At 40.7% G+C, this 22,536-nt stretch overlaps 1 protein-coding gene across 2 annotated transcripts in view; it reads right to left on the minus strand.

The window, feature by feature from the left end:
- Nucleotides 1-21,942, minus strand: part of eml6 (EMAP like 6) — a 46,489-nt gene extending 24,547 nt beyond the window's left edge. For both annotated transcript variants that reach the window (XM_067259282.1, XM_067259280.1), the window contains exons 1-19: nucleotides 21,746-21,942; nucleotides 14,337-14,496; nucleotides 14,108-14,206; nucleotides 13,804-13,872; nucleotides 13,253-13,438; nucleotides 12,854-12,989; nucleotides 10,714-10,915; nucleotides 10,416-10,553; nucleotides 9,886-10,142; nucleotides 9,451-9,660; nucleotides 5,699-5,866; nucleotides 5,343-5,449; nucleotides 5,090-5,190; nucleotides 4,630-4,816; nucleotides 3,243-3,348; nucleotides 2,704-2,797; nucleotides 2,117-2,217; nucleotides 1,781-1,983; nucleotides 1,446-1,557 (exon numbers count right to left, since the gene is read on the minus strand). In XM_067259282.1, coding sequence (XP_067115383.1) covers nucleotides 1,446-1,557; nucleotides 1,781-1,983; nucleotides 2,117-2,217; nucleotides 2,704-2,797; nucleotides 3,243-3,348; nucleotides 4,630-4,816; nucleotides 5,090-5,190; nucleotides 5,343-5,449; nucleotides 5,699-5,866; nucleotides 9,451-9,660; nucleotides 9,886-10,142; nucleotides 10,416-10,553; nucleotides 10,714-10,915; nucleotides 12,854-12,989; nucleotides 13,253-13,438; nucleotides 13,804-13,872; nucleotides 14,108-14,206; nucleotides 14,337-14,496; nucleotides 21,746-21,942 — 2,833 coding nt within the window. The remainder of the gene's footprint in view (nucleotides 1-1,445; nucleotides 1,558-1,780; nucleotides 1,984-2,116; nucleotides 2,218-2,703; nucleotides 2,798-3,242; nucleotides 3,349-4,629; nucleotides 4,817-5,089; nucleotides 5,191-5,342; nucleotides 5,450-5,698; nucleotides 5,867-9,450; nucleotides 9,661-9,885; nucleotides 10,143-10,415; nucleotides 10,554-10,713; nucleotides 10,916-12,853; nucleotides 12,990-13,252; nucleotides 13,439-13,803; nucleotides 13,873-14,107; nucleotides 14,207-14,336; nucleotides 14,497-21,745) is intronic.
- Between the last annotated feature and the right edge of the window lie 594 nt (nucleotides 21,943-22,536).

A 22,536-nucleotide genomic window follows, 5' to 3' on the forward strand; every position in this document is an offset into this window, starting at 1 on the left:
CCTGACTCCTTTTGGCCCAAGCTCAAACAGCTGTAATTCAGTCATATTTTCACATATCAAGGTTAAACTTTGCAGGGTACTTCAGGGGGGTGTCACCTTAAAGCCAATTAGGTTTGAAAAACCATCGTTCAAAATGACATTTGATTTAGTGACAGAAACATATTGAGGCAATGTGGACATTTACATAAATATACCCCTTTCAGCCATTTTGTATTTGATTCAACTGTCTTAAGTAACGTTTTCAAATACATCAATGATACATATATGTACAAAATTCCAAGTCAATTAGACCTTTGGTTCAAGAGAAAAGGAATTTTGAAGGTTTTTCCAAATTATCACTGTACAGGAAAATCCATCATGGTGGACCTTATGGGTCCTTGAGGCTTTTTTGTTCTTCATGAAAAATGAGGCATGCACACCAAGTTTCAGAAGAATTGGAGCAATGGGGTGGAAATGCCATCACTCTGAAAAGTGGACATTTGGGCGTGGCCTGTGGCGCCCCTATGGTCTGATGTGGACCAGTCTGTGTTTGGGCGGTATTTGTGGCATGTTGTATCAATATGCCAAATTTAAAAACTTTTTCATGAGATAAATTACAATAATAATAATACCAACAATTACAATAGGGTTCCTCCTGACGGAGGAATCCTAATGAAGGTATGGAGAACAGAGCTGGGAGAGAGCCCAGAAAAGAGTCCACTGCAGAGAGTGATGTTCCAGCAGAGTGTGACGAACAAACTCCCAGCCACTGTAAAAATCAGGCTGGGGGAGGTGGTGGGGCTAAGTTCTATGCCTTTTAACCAGATCTCAGATCACGTATGCCATGCCATTGAGAAGTACAGGGAGCTGGAGGCCAAGGTATTGGACCAAGATCACAGTGATTTGAGGAAATTGACCCAGATGCACCTGAAGCCAAAAAAGCAGGGTGTGCTGACCACGGGAACCGGGGAGCTGGGACTGGGGTGTGTGCCAGGGGTGGCCACGCTATACCTCCAGGATGAGGGAGCGTTCGGGGGTCCCAAGAGAAGAACAATAGCCCCATTTGCCCCATACCCTCCGGTCCCATTTGCCCCATACCCTCTGGGACTGGTGGTCCCCCCATGTTCCTCCCAAGGAGCGGTTTCACCTTGATGTGTTGGTGTGGGTGCACGGAGCATCTGAAAAGGGATTGCCCGAGGGCAGAGTGTCGGATGGGACCACCCCTGTTCAGAGGGTCAGCGAGGGGGGGCGACCGCAGTAACGGGGTGTTTGCAGTAACGGGGTGTTTGCAATGTGAGTTGATCTGTGATCTTTGTGATTTGAAGGGAAGTGCATACCAAACCATTAACATGAAATCCTTAAAATTATACAATTATTATGTATAAATTCAAATATAGTATATTAACATTGCGGGGAAAAAAGATTTTTGTCAACAAATTTGTCAAAATTGTTACATAGTACAGTACCTTTAGATGAAGCAGACAGCACCGCTCTTTTTATCGCATAGGTCTTTAGGCACCTGTCAAACATATCGTCCCAAAGTTCTACCACACCATCCTTGCCGCCAGTTACAAACCCCTGCAAAGGAAGACTTGTGTCAAACAGAAATCAGAGCATCTTCATGCTCTGTGTTTTCAAGAAACGTAACATTATTTGTTTATGTGTCTTCAGTGCTACAGGAAGATGGATAGGAAGTAAAACAGTAACATGGGTATATTATATCCCTTTGTATCTTTAGGATGGACATTATACAAGCAGTAAGATAAATTGTTTTGTAGAAATAGAGAAATGTGATGACTACCTTGTCGAGCGAGCACATGGCAAACACTGGACCGTCATGGGCCTTTATGGTCTTCATTAGTGTCGTCTCTCTCCAGATGTACACATCTCCCGTGGTCGCCCCGGAGAAAACCAGCTCCTCAGAGCGCCCGTAGCAGACAGACATCATGGTCTCCAGCTTCCCCAGGTTCCCAAAGATGCCCCTTTTGAACGTAAGGCCTCCACCTGGAGTAAACACATGCATTCATCAAAATGCCTGTTTAACTTCATAAACAAATTAATTCCGTTAATCCAGTTTTACATTTAACACGTATTTAAGTCATTGGTAATTTAAATATGATAAGTAACCATGAAATACCTGTGTGTTGCCAGAACTTGATGTGCTTTATGCCCACGGTAACTAGCTTGTCCATACGAAAAGGGTTGCACTTCACTACAAACAGTTTATCTTTGTGGCCCCTAGGGAACAAATTGGTCCAGTCACCATGTTTTCATTCAGTTTCACATTACTTTATTTATTTTGTCCTTTTTGTATTCATCATGTGTGTATTTATATATATTTTTTCCTGTTTGATCAAAGCATTTTCATATAGGCCTACAGTAATAATAAGATAATAAGACTTTATTTATTTGCCATATTTCATACAAGAATTGCAGCTAAATGTGCTTTACATAAAATCAATAAAAACAATAATACAAGTGATAAAAGTAATACAAAGTTATAATTTGTTTTGATTTTTTATAACTCAACAAAATACAAGCCGCAGTCTTTGCGGGAATCAAAACACAAGCCGCAATCTATCTGCGGTCTCTCGAATCCGTCTTAGACTCGAGCTGCCTTTGCAGTTTCCAAAACATACAGCACATGTATGTTGTTTTTATTCCTTCATTGTGTAAGCATGAACATGTAATTGTTATCCTGCGCCAGATTGTCTTGATCCATACCTTGCTTTGGCCAGCCTCTCGCCTTTCTTCCAGTCCCACACCACAATAGAATGAGATTCGTCGATGCCCAAAGAAACAAGGCTCTTCCCATCCACTGCATGGCAAATGAACAAAGGGGCCATTCATCAAGCTATCCTTTATACAGCCACATGAAGTCAAGGTTATTCAGGAAAATGACTCTCAGAGAAGGTTTCTAGAGTACTAGAAATGTCAATAAAAAATATTATTAAAATTAATTATTATTATTAATTATAGGCAGCTCTGCGCTAACCTAGGCAAAAATGTTCTCAAACAAACAAAATGTGCACTCACACCTTACTGTACGAGTAATCTCAACATTTATTTGAGATACTATTGATAAACTCATCATCGTATAGAAGATTCTTTTATATATATAAAACTGAAACCCCTACAACTATTGAAACCACTTTCATTGACCCTTACTTTGGGTTTGGACAGTAGCTTCCAACAGAGGGTTCCCCTGTTCTGTGTAGATAATGCCGTATCAACATTCCTAACAGTACACTGTGATGACCTACCTGTGAACTCCAGAGCACACACACCCCTCAGGTGATGCCCCTTCAGTAAGGACAGACACTTTAACGTTTGGATATCCCACACATGGATGGCTGGGTCTCTGCCAACCTAGGAATGGAGACAAATCAATCAATCTAAATTATATCTTTTATAAGAAAATATCAAATGGTTTATACATAAAATCTACTGTTTGAAATATGTAAACAAGGTCCCTTGTGCATTTCAATCCCCTCTACTGTTGTAGTTGTATAGCAGTACTAAGAAGCACTTTAGGCACTTTTTGTGTTGTCTATATTCATGGCATAGAGAGTGTAGGAGCCAAGGGTTTTTGCTAGACCTCTGATATGCCACAGTAAAATATCTAGTTAAGTGTTTTAACAATTTACTGTATTAGTCAGTGCATTCATTTAGATAATCCCGTAAAAAAGAAATGCAGTATCCCAATCAACGCTTGTATAATCAACACAGTTTAACTGAAAACACAAACTGATGCATGCCCGCAGAATTCTTTCTGTGCTTGCTATAATAGCCACTGATGCGGCACACAGAAGTCCAGGTGTTGGCACACAAGTCAGAATTGAGGTAGGCTAAGAAAACTATAAAAAGCTTCTCAAAAATAGGCCTACGGATCATCTTATTTAGACTCAAACATAATAACAAAAACAATGAAAAAACAATATGTGTGCTCAAATTATTGTGGAAAACATTGCTGCATGCTCGCTTTAACTATTGATGTCCTTGCCAAAGCTGATATCAAACTTACATCCTGTATACTGGGTTAAGCAAGGGAAGTTTGTATAGTGCATTATGTTAAACACTTCTTGTTAGCTTGGAAGAAAGAAAAGTGATATGAGTAATAAGGGTCCTGTGCCACAGTAGAGTCGTTTGCATTTAGTGGCCATTTTCAGTGTGTGTTTTGTTAATTGCTGTTTAGTATGTGTGCTCCCTCTATAGGTCAAGTTGTCCTTAAAGGAAAGGCGCTATAGTCTATAGAGGTAGTTGGCTGGGAAAACACAGTCTTTAAACCTTTGTTTACTTGCTTGCTTGTTTTAAGAAAATTTGCATTCTCAGTTTGCTTGTTTAAAACAAGTAGTCTTTATTTTTGGAATATCTGGTTGAAACAATTCTTTGTTATGGCAAAAGGATTACCAATAAATGAAGATCTTTTTATTTTCCAAACTCATCTGAACATTCACTTTATTTTACTCAAGCATTACAAGGGTCCAACAAACCCCCAGTCAGCCCAAGGGTGATTAACGCAAAGGGTCAACATAGGATTTCATAGTCCCTACAGAGAGCATTTAACTTAAGCAGATACTATAAAGACCTTGTGAAATTGGATCAACAGCTGCCATGAGTTACTTATGTAACAGGTAGTTGTGAACCTACCTGACCAGTGGCCACATAGTCTTTCAAGGGATGGACAGTCAGACTCAGAATGTCATCGTCGTGGCCAAGGTAGAATCGCTGTGAATGCTGCTGTCGGTTATAGACTACGGCGACAGCTGCCACATGGTAAACCACCTCTCCAGCCTGTGTGTAGAACAGATTATTCCTGCAGTCACAGCCCCGGTAACTGCAGAGTAAGAAAAATATGACAAAGTGCTTCTTAGTACTATAACACAACAACAGTGGAAGGGATGGAAAACACGGGGGGCTTCGATTCATTATTTTAGCTAATTTTATTCGATTTTATGTAGTAACAATTTGATTGTTGAGTGTAAAAAGATAAGGAGTAGAGAGGAATCAAAATGGCAAACATTCCAAAAAAAGGCCCACAAAAACCAGCAAGAAGAAAAGATACTGTCAAAGAAAGAGAGACAGAAATGCAGACATGAAAGGTGATTACCCGTGAACAAACTGCAGTCGAAGCCCTTCATCTGGTGCCTTCTGGCGCTTCAACGAACCCACAAGCTTCTTTCGCAATTGAGGTAGATCCTCTTTATAAACCTAGTAGATAGTTTAACATTTCGACAATTATAATGGAACATAACTGTTCAAGTACTCAACTCTATAACCTCAAAGAAATGACGAAATAAATTTTTTAATCAAAATATGTATGACTTGTGTTTTACTTAATATAAATTATGCATATTAACTACCTGTCTTTCATAGTTCATCTGTGCCTCCTGCTCAATATCTGAGTCTAGCTCCGGAACATCTGAGACATCAGAGTCAGATTCCCCACTGTTTGAGTCAGCATATCCCTCTGGAGAAACACACAACAGAAACACACACATTAACAATAAATTACCTTCTGGAGTGCCATCACCTGATTACCAGCATGTAATTAAAAAAGTTAAACCAAAATGTGAGATTACTTATCGGTTATTATGTTATTTATGATCAACAAATTAGTTTACTGTACCGTAAAACAACTGTATTTTATGTATATATGGTAAATAAATTGTATAGAAATGAAGGCTATAGGTGTTTGTTATTGCAGGTCCATGACCACCTTGCAGAAGAGGTTCCAGCACCCCGTTCATGACTCCCTCTGGGAGAAACCTCCACTGGAACAGGGCATGGTCCGCTCCTCCGGTGCTCATCACCCACTGGAGATCATGAGACCAGCGCACGTTGGTCACGTGAGCAGAGTGTCCAATGTACTTTTTGAACTTAGCTGCTGTTTCACAGAGAAAGAAATCAATTTTAGCATTCCAGAAACGTCAGTTCCACATCAATGAAGACTTCTGAACATACATGAAGTATACAACAGGTTCCAGAATTTTCATAGGGACTTGAAGTACGATAAAACTACCTGAAGATATCTACATGTTAACTTTCCTACTGGATATGCGTTTTCGGGTGTCTGTATGGGCCAATGTTCCCTCTAAGCTGCGCGCCTGCGTGGCCGCGCAGACCAGTTGAAGGACCCGCGCACAAGATTTTTCAGACCGCACAGAAAATAAAATCTGTATTTTCTAAATTATTATTTTAGAAAATCTACAAATGTTCAGTTGATCGTCCAAATGAGGCGGACCCACTTCATACGTTTCAATGTCACTCTAGGCTACACGCAAGCTTTTAAAGGAGTCCTTGATTGCAAAACCGATTTTACCTTGTCATAGTTGAATAACGACAGTTCGGTGAGTAAAAGAGACATACAGTCAACCTCAAAGTCCATTGACACCTCTTTCATATCTAAATCTCACAACTTGAAACTGCAGCTGTAAAATGATCGGATTTGAAAAAGCTGAATTTGTGACGTCACAAATGTAGCATCACCTTTGTCACGCCCCAACATTTACATACAGACCAGCCCTCTGGTGTTCTGGCCCAGAATCTCAGACACTAGTTGGGTGTGCTTTGCCTTCGGCAAGGGCACAACCTTTGTTCTCTCACATATATATTATTGGGTGTGCTTTGCCTTCGGCAAGGGAACAACCTTTGTTCTCTCACATATATATTATTATTATTATTTATTTTTTTATTTTATTTTTGCCCCCCTAAAACTCAGTCAATATTTGGCCTACATAGACAACGTAGGTGTCAAAAGTTTCGTCTTGGTAGCGATTGAGTTGCTTCTATTGGAATTTACGTTCTGTTGCATGGTTTAGGCTTAAGTTAAGTTTTTGTGGCGAAAAGTGAAGCTAACGGTGGCTAATTTGCTAGCCACAGTCACTGACGTTACTAACGTCACTAACGTCATGAAAACACGCGTGACTACCTTTGGCAGAACATTCGTTTCGCATCTGTTAACTTGGGGGATAGCTAGGCTAACTATAGCTTTACTGCAAGGCAGCTGCAGAAACGCCACAAGAAAAGAGGCCAGGGTGATAACTATTTACTCATTTTACTTTGTGATATGACACACAATTGTGATGTGTAATGTACAATATAAGCTGATATTATTAAGGAAGTACATCTACTTTCGGAAACAGTAGTCTACTATTTCACTGAAGTATTAGCATCATGACATTGGCCTGTGTTGCCCGGGCAACACATACTACAGTGGTCTATGATGTATCTGTTTTCAATCGTTAAAATAAACATTCCTCACATATACATTTTCGTTGTATGATTTATTCTGACATTAGTAAACGATTTGTTGGTGAAATTACCATTACCTGTGGTTTCAAACCAGTGTAGCTCACTGCAATGCTGTAGCTTACGCGAGACACACTACAAAAACATCTACAGTACACAGCTGTTTAGGAAGTCAAACGGCGACAGAACATGTTCGGCACTCCCCTTACTTAAATCACTTAAGTCTATCTAACTACTAACCTGAACTTCATTGCCACAGCCTACAATGTACAATATAAGCTGATATTATTAAGGAAGTACATCTACTTTCGGAAACAGTAGTCTACTATTTCACTGAAGTATTAGCATCATGACCTGAACTTCATTGCCACAGCCTACACGTTGTCAATCTGTTCATGAAAATAATTAATTTCAGCCTAAACCGTACAACGGAACGTTAAATCCAATTCAACCAACGCAATCGCTACCAAGACGAACACAGCAGTAGTCTAGTACTGTACCGTACAGTACGTAGTACAATTTACCGGGGCAGCTTCTCCACACAGGGCTATATCGCATTTTGCGTTGTTACTGACAATGATCGCTACCAGTGAGCTTTTTATGAATGAGCGATTTTCCACTAAATAAATGTCAAGCTTATTTACGTTTTGGGGGGCATATTTTCAGTTAGCAGATGGTACTGTTTGAATTGCGATTCCATCTTCTACTGCCGGGTAACGTCGTAGAATAATCTTCAAAGGGGGTTCTTTATTAATGAATGAATGCAATGAGTAGGCTAAATGCCTGAAAATATCATGAGAAGGGAAAAACTTAAAATGACGTTTAAGTCATAGAGATTAGGTCAATTTTTACACCGGTCTGCCAAATTTATTCGTTTTGATTCAACGATGAGGCTGCCTCTTGCAGGGGAAATGAGAAGACATCTATTTCATTCTACACTTAACTCGTATTTTCAGTTGTAAATGAGCAGCAAAAAAAAATGCTTTTAAATCTATGTAATCTTTATAAATAATAAGTATGCATTTTTATATAAAATATACAGAAATATCAGTTGTAAAAATGTCATTCAAAAACGGACCCCTGTGCAACCGACGCAAGCAAGCACACCCTACAATTTCCCCAGAAATTGTACCCTCTCTAGTTTAGCTGTGCGCTTGCTCTGTGTACTTCCACGGGAATTACAAAGGAAAAAGTTTGGAAGTTTTTAAAGGATATTGAAAATGGACCATCGTAAATGCAGTGTTCCAGGCTGTACAGGGAATGCTGACACTTTTCAGTCTTCCTAAGGAACCAAACATTCTACGGGCTGTGATGTTTGCCTATGAGAAGATCCCTGTGCAGTTCGACCCTCAATTACACATTTGCTCGAACCATTTCACTGAGTTTTGAAAACCTGGGACAATGTAAAGCAGGATTTGCTATGAAGCTGTTGCTGAAAAGAGGTGCTGTTCCGACCTTATGATCATCACAAACGCAAGTTGATCCCGCTTCCACAACAGAAGTGGAAACAACTAACGTTATCATTTCAAATGATATCTAGTCAATTTGTTGAAAACAGTGTTGTGTAGACACAATAGATTTATTTGTAAGTTTTTATTTCAAGTCTCCACCTTCGATGTTTCAGTGAGTGCTGTTGGCCTGTTGTGTCTTTACTCCACAGCTTCGCTCGTTGTAAACCAACCAATCAGCGCGCAGCTCATCTATATATTCATGAGCATACCATAAAAGGAGAAAACCTAGCGTTTCATTCTAGGGCTATTTCACAGGATGCATCAGGGGGCATAGAACAGCACCCAGGCCATTTTCAGCCCAACCAATGTTACATACCCTATTTGGAGACCTTAAGGAACAGTGTGAAATACCCCAAAAAAACAGTCAATTACCCCTTTAACAAAACGACGACCCTGGCGCTCAGCTCAAGCTTTGACTAGCAACGAAAATCAGGAACGTTACCTTTACAGGTGCCCAAAAAAAGGGTCAGTTTTACATTTAAACACGAATGGCTTGATGAAATCTTTCAAACGGATACAAGCGATGGTCCATGTAGGCTGGTGAAGCTTTCTGATATATTTAGCTACGAAGAAGCTAATGGGGTTCTCTGCAAACTTTGCTCAGAGTACTGAGGTTTGCGCTCAGACAGATTTCTATTTGCTCAGTTCAGAATTTCAGAGGTAACATTGGTATGGGCATAATCGTTTATCCAGTAAATGTCCCACCAACCTTTTTTAAGGCAGGGAAACCTGAAGAGTTTGACAAGGCCGACATCATCACCGGTCACCAGCACAGCGCTGCTGTAGTTGGCGTCCACAGAGTTAATGTCTGTGACATTTGAGTACTTGGGCCAAATCCCGTTGACCTCAGGTCCGATGATACCCGTCCAGGTCATCCAGTGGATACCCTTAGATTCCTCTTTGGACAGCTGTTTGCCTGCTACAGAGACAAAGCACATCACATTTTGTAAAAAGAATATAACAAAATGTATATGCAAACATTTATGATAAAACGTGATAGATATTCCTCTATTCTGGTTGTAATGACTATTCCCATTCCCAGCTACTATTATTCTTATTTTTTTTGTTAGCATCATTACAGTATCAACACAAAGTTTGTATCACCTCTTGCAAATAAATTTTTACAATAAGAGAGTCTACCAACCTGGCATCCTATAGAAGAGTCTCTCTCCTGCCCCGTCATTGGTCTGTAGGAAGCGACTGTCCACCGACCAATCCAGATGTGTGATGAAGCAGGTGGAACGGTTGCATTCGCCCACCTTCTTGTAGCGCTGCCCCACTGCATAGATGTCCACCAGGCCATCATTGGAGCCCACCGCCAGGAAACAACCATCCGGGGAGAACTTGAGCTCGTGAATGACTTCCTTCCTGTCCTTGATGTGCACCACCTCTGTCATGTCTCTGAGAATAGACCCGTGTCAGAGGAAATGGAACGTGAGGTCACATAAGGTAGATCTATATTGGTTCTACGCTGACCTGAGAGACTTTTATTAATAAATTCCTTGAACAAGTTGGTGTGGTTGTTGATGTGGTGTGGTCAGTTGAGGACTAACTGATATGTAAACTTTGATTCAGTTACATGGCACTGAGTTAGATAAGTAAAAGGGTGATCAATGTATTTTGAAAGGATTTGAAAAAAACTGTTTCAGTTCACAAGCTGAGAAAATAGCTCACCTGACGCGAAGCACAGTGAAAGAGCCGTCCTTCATGCCGAGAGCGAGCTGAGAGCCGTCGTTGTTGAAAGACACGCTGCGAACCGCCTCCTCCATGTTGCAGCGGGCAATGAGGTTGTGGTCCCCAAGGCTCCACAGTCTGCAGAACAAGAACATGAGGGCTGACCAAGAGGAATATTGTGGAAGAAAGTTATCCATCTCTGTCACCCCCTCAACCTGTTTAGAATTTTTTTTTTATACTTTAAATGTGACTTTTGGACATCAAAGTGATTGAGTCATTCATACAGAAGGCCACAAACCTTACTGAACGGTCATCACTGCCGGTTACAGCTACTGGCTGTTTGGGATGAACGTCTAAAGCCCACAGTTCTCCTTCACAGTGACCCTGCATCAGCAGCACAGGCTTATCCCTGTCCCTCACCATCACCTCGAAAATCTCACTGTCCTGAGTGCCTGCCAGGATACGGTCAGCCTTCCAATACACGCTCCGGATAGACAAGCCTGAGGAAAACAGGATAAGAAAGTGGGTGACAGGAAAGACAAGGAAGAAAAGAGAAGGGGGCAGTTTCTTAGAAATAATAAAGTCAATGGAAACATCTATTACAGTCCTTAACAGATGTTAATCTTGATGATTCCTAACCATTATGAATAAATATTAGTTTAGTAATAATTACTAATTACTAACTGTTACTTAGTAATAGTGATGGGCATAGATTATTTTTTTTAAATCTAGATTAATCTCACTGTAATATTGGCGTTAATCTAGATTAATCTAGGTTAAAATGGCTAATTTGTATTCCGCCGAAGGCATTCAGAATATGTGTGCTACCCAAATAATGACTAAAAGTAAGTCTTTGAGAACGGGTTTCTCAAGCCAGGTGGCGCATTAGACCAGGAGCTCATCTCCTGTTTCCAAAATGCATCACAAACTGCTTGAGAAAGCTGTTCTACTATGATAATTGGTGATGAAAATAAATTATGTTCAATAAGATGTACTTGTGTTTATTAACTGTTTATTAGATTAGTTAGCTTGGCTGATAGAGCTGTGCTGACGGGCTTGCCTCGGTTGCACTCAAACATCGTAGTTTGACGACGACTCTTCGCCTGCGCTACATCAGTGCTTGGCCCGGAATCTTCCGCATTAGCTAAGGGATGCTTTGCGTTTAGGTGGTATTTGAAACTGGAAGAACTCCTACAGTACTAATTCCGCATAGCACAAGGTGCAAACAACCTTAGTCTTGTCGAGGTTCCATTGGGAAGCTTCTTAAAAATACATTTTCCCTGAAGCAAACCAGGCGGCTTCATAGCTGCATCCATGTTAGCACGTCACGTTTGATGTGATAATTTCATACACAAGGCATACAAACAGGTTCGAAGACTCGTTCTCGCCCCCTACAGTGCAATTCGGCTAGGTATTCATCCGCGCTAAAATATCAAGGTGAAAGTCATCAGTTTGCGTAGTATAGACCCAGCTCCCAACCCAATTTTGAGAATAGATTACATTACGAAACATTTTTTTTATCGCCGATAAGAGTCACAGCGCGTTAACGCGCGTTAACGCCGATAACGGCCCACCACTACTTAGTAATTAAAATTACTACATTATACACATACTGTGTATAGTGTAGCTATCTTGCACTGGATATTGAGTCATATTGTAACAAGTTAGTTTGGCTTGATAGAATATATATATTAATATAAATATAAATTAATATTTATTCATAATGGTTAGGAATCAACAACATTAACGTCTGTTTTGATTAACGTCTGACTCAATTTAGTCTAATCTTAATTTAAATGTAAAATAGCTTTTAAATATTATTGTTCAAAATGTTCAAATCCAAGCATAAGATTTCATAACATTGAAAAGTGGAAAAGATACAGATAAGAGAGCAAAATAGTATTTTTGGGACCCTAGCAAAATACGTCTCTTTTACCTCTGCCTTAGTTTAGGCTCTAATCCTTTCTGTAAACCAAGCCTTACCATAGCTTCTACCACTAAACTAAGATTTGATGAACAAGTCCAAATCTACAGAGTAGCAGTCCAAAACTTATTTCCAATTCTTAACCTAAATGACAAGGTGTCTGTCACGAATCAAGCACATAATCCAAAAGAAACGTGTGAGAAAAAAATTGTATTGCACTGCTATGCTCCTCTATTGCTACTTTTGTATATTTATTTTTAATATACAAATGATTATTTCTCCAAATCGTCACTAACTTAAAATATACTGTATGTTACCGAACCTTGAGTGACTGAACTTAAATTGCTGAACTTTTAACCTCTTCCTACTTTAATGTCAGCTGAAAGGGGGACTTTTCGTGGAAATCCACTGGGCAAAAAGACGCATGAATGCACCAAACAGCGAACTCGACCTTTAACGACCGGGGTCTTACTCAACCACTTAGTGAAATGTTAGCGGCTCAACGTTTCCTTACTTTTGTATCCTTGTTCTGTCTCCCTGAGGTCAATCTTGGTAATGGGTTTGAAGTCTACATCCCATAGTCTCACACATCCGTCCCTTCCCCCTGTGGCAAATCCCTCCTCGCAGGCATGCATGCTGAAGATCCCTGCCTGTAAAAAGTTCATGTTTCAGACAGATTTTTCTACAGTTTTTCAAATCCACTTACAGGGCAGAGAAGAGCAAACACCCCACAAATAATTAGGCATCCTCCCTCAAGATGTGTACTTATTTTCAAGCAGAGTTAATTCAAATACGATATCCATTAACATACAATCATACACATACACACTCAAGGGTCAATGTGCAGAGCCATAGAAGTATGCCTTTCTTTTTTGTGTGTGCGTATGTGTAAGTGTGTGTGCATTTCACCAACCCCATGCGCTGATAGCACAGTGCGAGCCAAGTTCAACCCCTTCCAGACATAAATGTCCCCGTTCAATGCCCCTGAGTATGTCACTTCGTCCTTGGCTGTGGCTAGACACAGGATGGTTTGAAGGTCCCCAGTCTTGCCAAAGATCCCACGCTTGGGTGTCAATGCATTTCCACATAGAGTCCAGAACTGGGAGATGAAGTAAATACAAATTACAAGGTACAATTCTTCGGTATAAAATGCCACAATATAAACTTAAAGTTCTGTCGGTCAAACTTTTGCATCATAGATCTTTGTGAGAATTTGAGCACTGGAAAAGGGATAGGGGATGATCACTGCCATATTTGACCACTATGGCATCCTGGGTATACATTCTGTAATGGCCCCACCTCCTCTATGAAGTTTTTGGTGTATGTACTAGTTTGAAGTTGACGTGAGACTATAGCAATGGGGGGGAGGGGGGGGCTGTTTGTAAACCACTGTGACTTCAACTGTTATTTACAGTACAACAGCACAATGTAATATGATATCAGTGCAGTCACTGTAGGCCTTACCTTGATATGTTTCACCCCACAGCTTACCAGCCTGTTGAGCTGGAATGGATCCCATGCAATGTCAAAAATCTGGAAAGGAAAGAATAATCAATGACAATAGCAAGAAATACGATTAAAACACTGAAACCGTCACACTGTCTTTTGTAAACTTTTGCTAACTCTAAAATTATCATGAGGATAATTTTTTAGTTCTTCACCTGTGTAGAAAAATTAGTTCAGACACATTTGGCATGGATGAAACCTGCCACTTTTTACATCCTCAAAGGTCACACCGCAAAACAGAAAGCACCATCAGCTTGCCTACCCTGTCTGAGTGTCCAGTTGCTGCAGCCAGAACTCTGCCTTTCTTCCAGTCCCAAACACACACAGTGTTTTTTGCATCAAGTCCAACGGAGGCCAGTCGCTGCACAAGGAACACATTTAAGAACGATGAATATCAGACTGAACCAAAGCATCTGATGTGACGATCACATTCCAGTCAACTTTATGAACAGCCTCCAACAAGCTGTGGTCGAACTGTTTTGAGAGCTCACCTGTCCATCTGAGTCAAAGGACAGACACGCCACCCCGTGTGTGTGCATGTCTCTCAAGATGGACACCGTCTGCAAAGCATACGTGTCCCAAATGCAGATGTAGGGATCCTTCCCTACTTGTCCTGTGGCCACTTGAACCTTGTCAGGATGCATAGCAAGGCTGTCAAAAGGAAAAGAATATAAGGTTAATAATGTGAATAATAAAAAATGTGTGTGTCCCTTGTGCCCCTTACAGTGCCCCTTGTCAAGGCAAACCCAGGGGATTACAGGTGGAAATGGAGGGGGACTGACTCCCCTAATGAGACTTACACCCCCTAAATATGTAGAAACAACAGTTCGGGAGTATTAATATATCCTTCTTACCTGTAATTGTAAAATTGCAATACATTTCCCATATGTCTGTAAGAATCTTGAAATACGATTTCAGTTATCCCTAAAGTGTTGTCCCATCATTACAGTGGCACAAACTAATGGAGAGACATGCCTTTAATGTTAGTCAGGCACAGGTTTAGATGTTGAATGGTAGTAACACATCTGCCTAACTTTGTCATGTGAAATGTGTTTTGGTTCTGGAACAGCTTTGTGTGTGTCTGTGTTTTAGCAAAAATAATGGTCTTCTGTTGTTGTGTGTGTGGATCTGACTTTGTGGCAGTTTTGCTCTAGAACCCTTTGTTGGTGACCCGACTACAAAAGTCATGTGGTACATGCCCCTTGAGTGGGTGTACTTTCACACCCTGTAGAAAAAAGTTTGGAGCATATAATTGTCTAGAATTTCACTATGTTTAGCATTAAGATTTCCTTCAGTGGAATTACAGTAGGGGTCCTAGCTCAATGACAAAATAGCCCCAGTCCAACAACCGGTACACTGTTAGTCTTCTTCTGGCCTCTGAGAAAAGCAGATTCATCGGTCAGACTGTCAGACAGTAAAGAAATCCACAGCTCTAGAGTTCAATGGCGCCAGTCAATACTTGGCATTGAGCATGGTGATTTTAGTCCAGCAAACACATTTTGTGAAGCTCCTTACATTCTTGTGCTGAAATTGCCAAAAGAGGCCTTTAGGAACTCGATAGTGTGTTGCAACCGAAGTCAAACGATGGTTTCAAACAATGCCATAAGGATCTGAAAAGGTTTCTTTCTGAAACCTCAAGGTTATACTGTACCATACACTATATATATATATATAATAGTAATAATATGAATGTATCGGCATCGCCATCTCGGAAGACCATAGATGTATTGTTCCTGGGAGCATCTGCTGTGGTTGTGTATTCCAACCCATGAGACAGACAGGATGTTACATCCACCAATACAAGTATGTTGATGGTGTGGAGGTGCCCTGTTGTTCTTGCTTGATCAAACATTCTTTGAGCATTTGTTCAGTGTAAAACATGTAAGGTGAGAGATTCTAGGTCTATACACAACAGTTCAAGATGTACCTTGGACACATAACGTTTTTTTACATAGGTAGTAATATTATATCCCAGTACTTGTCATATTAAACTGGTCAAACAGTCCAATGTCTTAAATATCTTCCTACTGTAAGTATGGTGTGCAGCATTTTATTTATGTCACATCGTCTACTGACATCGAAGCCAAACAGAATATTTTTCAGATGGAGCAGAATATGAAATATTCTGGCAGCAGTTGGCTGCAGTTGAAAGCACAACAGAGGATGTACTTTCTACGGCAGCTGAAGAAATTCAACCTGCCAAAGACAATTATAGTGCACTTCTACACAACTATCATTGAGTCCATCCTCACCTCCTCCATCACCATCTGGTACGCTGCTGCCACTGCCAAGGACAAGAGTAGACTGCAGCGTATCATCCGCACTGCTGAAAAGGTGATTGGCTGCAATCTGCCTACCCTTGAGGACCTGCACACCTCAAGGACCCTGAGGCAAGCGAGGAAGATTGTGGCTGACTCCTCCCACCCAGGACACACTCTGTTTCAGCTACTCCCCTCCAGCAGAAGGATGCGGTCCATCAGGACCAAAACCTCAGTTTCTTTCCATCTGCCACTGGCCTCTTCAACAAGGGTTCACACAGACTTTAAACCACAGACGTGCTGGTTAAACCATAGCCATATTGTTATTGTTTCTTTATTCTGGACACACAAAAAACGGTCCATAGCACAATACAAAACAAAGCAAAAGACAGACAAATACAAGATAAAACACACATTGAACCCTTGCCATTTTTGCACCCATGTCATATTTGCACTAAGCACCCTATTTGTATTTTTTTTATATATATATTGTACATTATAGCTATTTTATACATTATATTTATTTTATTATACATACCTGTCCCCTTAGTATTAGTTCATTAGACTTTTCACCTTTTGTATAGTATAGTTAGACTTTAAACTTGTTCTGTTTAAACTTACAGCACTTATTTAAGATTTACTCCTATATGTTGAATGTATGCACACTCCTACCAAAGTAAATTCCTTGTCTGTGCAAACTTTCATGGCGATTAAAATCCTTTCTGATTCTGATTCAGTACAGACAAACGGCTGCAACAATAATTGGAGGACAGTGGGATTTTGCGATGCATGTGTAAGGGTGTTTGTCAACCTGCCCCCACCTCTCATATGCTAAAGTCTAGAGTTTCTGGACGGTCTCAACTTGATGGCTCTCACACCCCATTCAAGATTTGGTTTGATTGGTTGGTCTTGTGTATAAAGGGAATTGCATTGTTCTGTGGATTCTTCATCTCCTGAGACCTTCTCCTCAGTTCTCCCTTGTCCTACTGTCCTACTCTTGCTTTCTCTAGAGTAGAGTAGGTATCATTTAAAGCCTTTATTTTGTAACATGTTTGCCTTGTAATAGATTTCATTCATTTGCAATGTTATTAAATGCATATTTCATTTTAACCTTACTTTGACCATTCTTGCTGATTTAACCCATAGAGTCAAATAACTATAATTTATATTTGTATTGGCATTATTTGGTTAATGCTAATACACTGTTCAGTTTTCCCATCTTCTTTTATACCATAGGAAAATTTGTTTTGGTTTGCCTGCACACTGTCCTTATCACACTGTTACAAATCTGGCTATTTATTGCAAATGCTATGTAAAATAAGTAAATGGGGTCTACATTGTGTTCAGTGATAGAACATTCATATTTATCATAGCATTAGTCTATACTATTTTTTCAATCCGATAGATACATTCCTATCTAAGGGAGCAAATCCGAGTGTGGATCTCCTTGTGGTGTAATTTGCCTGACAAATAAACATTGCTGTAAAATATACCTAAAACATAAAATAAATAACACACATACAAAGTAATATCATTCTTTGAATGCAATACACATAAAAGGCTTGCTATGTTTTTTTTTTTGCATTCTCAAATAGTGGTGAAGTATAATCTTACATGACAACCCATGTCAGCATTTCTTGTAAGTTTTTGCGGACTGCTTACAGGGGCTTGAAAAAATGTATGGTGGCTCTTTTGTTTCCTCCGATGGACAGCAGGCATTGGCCATCTGTAGAACGTGGACAGAGTAGGTTGACCCTTAAGGCTACCCATGATTCAGACTAGCCCACCATTGTGCCCAGGAGGATATGACCAACTGCCTACGTGGTGCCTGACATGCATGAACTCTCTTACTCACACACACACACACACACACACATACACACACACACACACACAGGTTATTGTACCCATGTGAGGACCTTGACTCAGACCCCACGAAGTGAGGGCCACCCTATCTGGAGGAGCAGGGAGCCTGCAAAAATATATTTTAGCACTAGGTGGCTCTCACGAGGCCAGAAGTCACCTCAAAATCACGATACACTCGTAAGAAAAAATATGTGCACAGACCCGCGAATGTGAGGACCATTGGTTACTACTCTGTTACTAAGTAGATTTTAGATCACATGACTTTTCTTTTGTCCACCACCGGATCGCCATTTTTGGTATATGCCGCTCATATACTGACTATGGCTTTCACTTTAGTTGTCGACAAACCAATTTGCACGAGTTTAAATTAAACGATTTAATGTAAAAGCAGATTGTGGTTTATGGGTTTTAATGGACTTATTTTGATTATGTATTGTAACTACCGAACTATTACAGATGCGTTAGCAATTTCCGCATGAAATTATTTAGGTCACGTACGCACACAAGCACAAAGATTATTTCAACAACGCCGAATGCAAATGCAAAAATATTTAACTACCTATGTAATTAAGCAGTTTAATACCGTAAAGTCACTCACAAAATAACTGATACCTGCTAAAAAATATATTGACTTACCAATACGGCTGACACATGTTGGCAAACTTCTTTAAGATCTTGAAGTCTTTTAGAGCGGTAACCGCTTTAAAAAAAAGATATACAGTATTCATAACTCCTAACGTCAGTTAACACGAGTTAGCTAGCACAAGGAAACTGTTGAATTATTTAGCTTACAGCAATCCTGGCCACGACCAATCAATGAAGTATGAATGAAATCCATAGACTATAAGAATGTTGGCCATATTAGTAAATTTGCAGAGGGGTTGATAACGCAAAAGCATTCATTATAATCTGAATCAGAAACCGGTTTATTTCCAAGTTGCCTACGTTTTCACATACAATAAATTATATTTGGTGCTGTTGGTGCAGACAAACAGTAGTTATATAAAGATAAAAATTGTTAGTGGATAAATGAGTGGTTCTCAACTGCCTTTTTGTGTGTATGTTGGTGTGTTTCCCAATTACCATTTGCAGTTAATATAAAATGAAACCGATGTCCATTAGTCAAGAGAAATGTTAGATAGAAAAGAGGATACAGTAAATACAGTAGATAAGGAGTTTGGTGTGATACAATATCTTTAAAACACCTGTCTTCATTCAATTAATATGTCACAGATATTAGGTGACTGAGGGAGCAATCAGACAGGCAGTTAGGTAGTCAGACATTCAGGTAATCAAGAGTCCAGAGCAGTCAGGTGGTCATATCTGACCTGGGAGGTGAGGGGACAGCAACCCTTGTATAGCTAGTACAATGACGGTCAGGCTTCCGCACTTGATAGAACAATAAGAAATCTGTCATGTCCTCGAGGTGTGTAGGTCCTAGAGGGTGGGCATATTGCAGCCGATCACCTTCTCAGCAGTGCGGATGATACGCTGCAGTCTGCTCTTGTCCTTGGCAGTGGCAGCAGCGTACCAGATGGTGATGGAGGAGGTGAAGATGGACTCAATGATGGCTGTGTAGAAGCGCACCATCATTGGCCGGGAACGCTCCTAAGAAGCTCTTGGCGTTAAGAGCTTCTTAACGAATATGGGAAACCCGGCCATTGTCTTTGGCAGGTTGAATTTCTTCAGCTGTCGCAGGAATGACAAGAGCAGACTGCAGCGTATCAACTGAGCTGCTGAGAAGGTGATCGGCTGCAATGTGCCTACTCTCGAGGACCTACACACATGGTGATAAATCTTGCCTAGGGTGCCAAATGTGCTAGGACCGGCACTGCCTGTGTGGTTCTATGCTGGCCTGTGTGGCTGACTGTCCTGGCCTGTGTGGTTCTGTCCTGTCCTGTGTGGTTCTGTTCTGGCCTGTGTGGCTGACTGTCCTGGCCTGTGTGGTTCTGTCCTGGCCTGTATGGTTCTGTCCTGGCCTGTGTGGCTGACTGTCCTGGCCTGTGTGGTTCTGTCCTGGCCTGTGTGGCTGACTGTCCTGGCCTGTGTGGTTCTGTTCTGGCCTGTGTGGTTCTGTTCTGGCCTGCGTGGTTCTGTTCTGGCCTGTGTGGCTGACTGTACTGCCCTGCGGGGTTTTGTTCTGTTCTGTGTGGTTCTGTTCTGGCCTGCGTGGCTGACTGTACTGCCCTGCGTGGTTCTGTTCTGGGCTGTATGGTTCTGTTCTGGCCTGTGTGGCTGACTGTACTGCCCTGTGTGGTTTTGTTCTGGCCTGTGTGGCTGACTGCTGGTGTGGACCTCCATCAAAATAACAATGGATCACTATCTGCTACTCCCAAACCGGGCACACAGGTTTGACCAGGAGAGCACAGGACCACAAGTAACTGACTATTACAATCTTAGTATGTTGCATGGGCTGATTCACTTAACTATAAAGTAATTAAAACAAAATAATAATATATCTTAAAGTGACCAAAACGTGTTTTCCAATCAAAAAGGTCTGCAACTCAATGGGAAAATCCGAATGCAACACCAAGCCTGGCCTACAGGGGTGCACTAGAGCATAGAGCCAAAACACAATTTTTGACGGCCTACCACATAGGTGAGGACTTTTGGTGAAATTTGCAGAGATGGATGCCTATGGTCATAGGGTGTCAGTGTAAGAGCAAAAATGTCCTCACAAAGAAAAATGTCCTCACTTTAAAGGTCTGTTGTCAGGTTGTGGTCCTCACAAGTATAGTATTACAAACACACACACACAGACACACACACAGGTAAAGTGGGGTATAAACATGACACCCAAGCCCCCTCACTTAACTATGCTAACATTAATTCCTACTGCTTACCAACACATCTGGCAAATGATGTCTGACTGCAGAACAAAAAGAAAATCTATGTGCGATGTCAGCATCAGCAATCTGCACATACTCGTTTTCAGGAGTTCTCTTCCTCTGTCAGTTTACATCAGGCATAGTAATGCTGTGAGAGGACATGTGGATCCCACTCGCTCATTTGCCCTTGTTCTGACTGCCACACGTTTATTTCAATCATTCTTCTCAAAGTTTGCCCAGAGCAGGAATTTGCATTTTACCATTTGCATAAAAAGCATTGTTGAGCATATATTATACACTGATACACTAATACACGGAGGTAGAGTGTTGTGTACATTTAAATATGAATGCATTGACGCATTATTAATTTTTTTATGCTACTGCATAGATTTTGCTCTCCAGGTCACAATAATTTCACTGTCCTGATGATGCAATGCTATCCAGTGCATGAGACAAATAAACCGCTTTGACTTTGTCTGCTGACCGAAGAAATGATGGAATAATGATAGTATTCTGTTCTGGCGTGACTAAACCCAAATAAAATGTGGTTAATGTGAGGTTCATCTAAGTGATTCTCAGAGAGCCTGTGGCTCTTTCTGCTCATGGTTGGTGATCCCCTCTTTTCACTGCTGAAGCTAATCAGCATTGAACAAGATCAAGCCTGCTTAGCCCTAGACAATGTAAAATCTAGAAACGCATGAAACACTTGTGCAATATAACATTTATAATATGTAAGGATTCACTGCATGTATTTTATCTCTCCTATCTGAATTAAAAAAACATGTTCAATTTTGTCATAAAGTGTTATACATAGTGAATGTAAGTCATTCTCTTAATGGTTCCGAAAACCACTTGGTGACACATCGATTTATATTATGAGTCAGCATCAAAGTAACAATTAATTTGCGTTGAATCAGATCCGGCCTTTAAATGTATGGGCTGGCTTACCTGATAATGTCATCATTGTGTCCAAGAAAAAACTTCTGGGTATGTTCTCTCGTATTATAAACCACGCCGACTCCAGCCACGAAGTAAACTAGCTCCTTCCCCGCAGTGTAATACAAGTTGTTACGGCACTGATGTCCCCTGTATCCATGAATCCATTCCAACCTCAATTGGCAACGAGGAGCAGTCTTGTCGGCCATGCCTTATCAAACTAAAAACCAACTGTACTGGTTTAATTTACAAGTCAGTTTCTGCTTCAGATCAACTGTAATGTGCAAATTATTAAACATAGAGAAGAGCGGTCCACTGGTAGGTAGGCATATATTAAACACAGATCTTCGTTGACCCGTCTTAAAATGAATAATGCTCTTGGACTGTTGAACGTATCTTGGTGTGCACAACTATTCAATAAGGCTACGCATGCATTAAGCCTACATTTCCTTAGGTCTGTAAGGGTTTGGAACAGCTCTTAAATGAATCGATGTTGCTCTTCATTGACTCGGCTACCAACTGACTAGTGCACGATGTAAAATATAAATCATCTAAAGTGTTCATAAAATATTCGAGCTACATTTCAGACATAGCCAGCTACTAGTCGGCTCTTCTCATGTTAAACATGGATCCTCAATCTGCCGCTTTCAAAACTCAAACCTGGAAAAGCAATCCTGGTCCGAAAAGGTCGGGTGCAACATCAAACGACCGTATGAATCTTTCAGAAAGCTAAATTCCATCGTTGACACCATTAAACCTGCCGATGTTCCAACGCCATGCAGAATCCTTTAGACAATTCCCGA

This window comes from Osmerus mordax, chromosome 21, assembly GCF_038355195.1.
Source record: "Osmerus mordax isolate fOsmMor3 chromosome 21, fOsmMor3.pri, whole genome shotgun sequence".
NCBI classification, from domain to species: Eukaryota; Metazoa; Chordata; class Actinopteri; order Osmeriformes; family Osmeridae; genus Osmerus; species Osmerus mordax.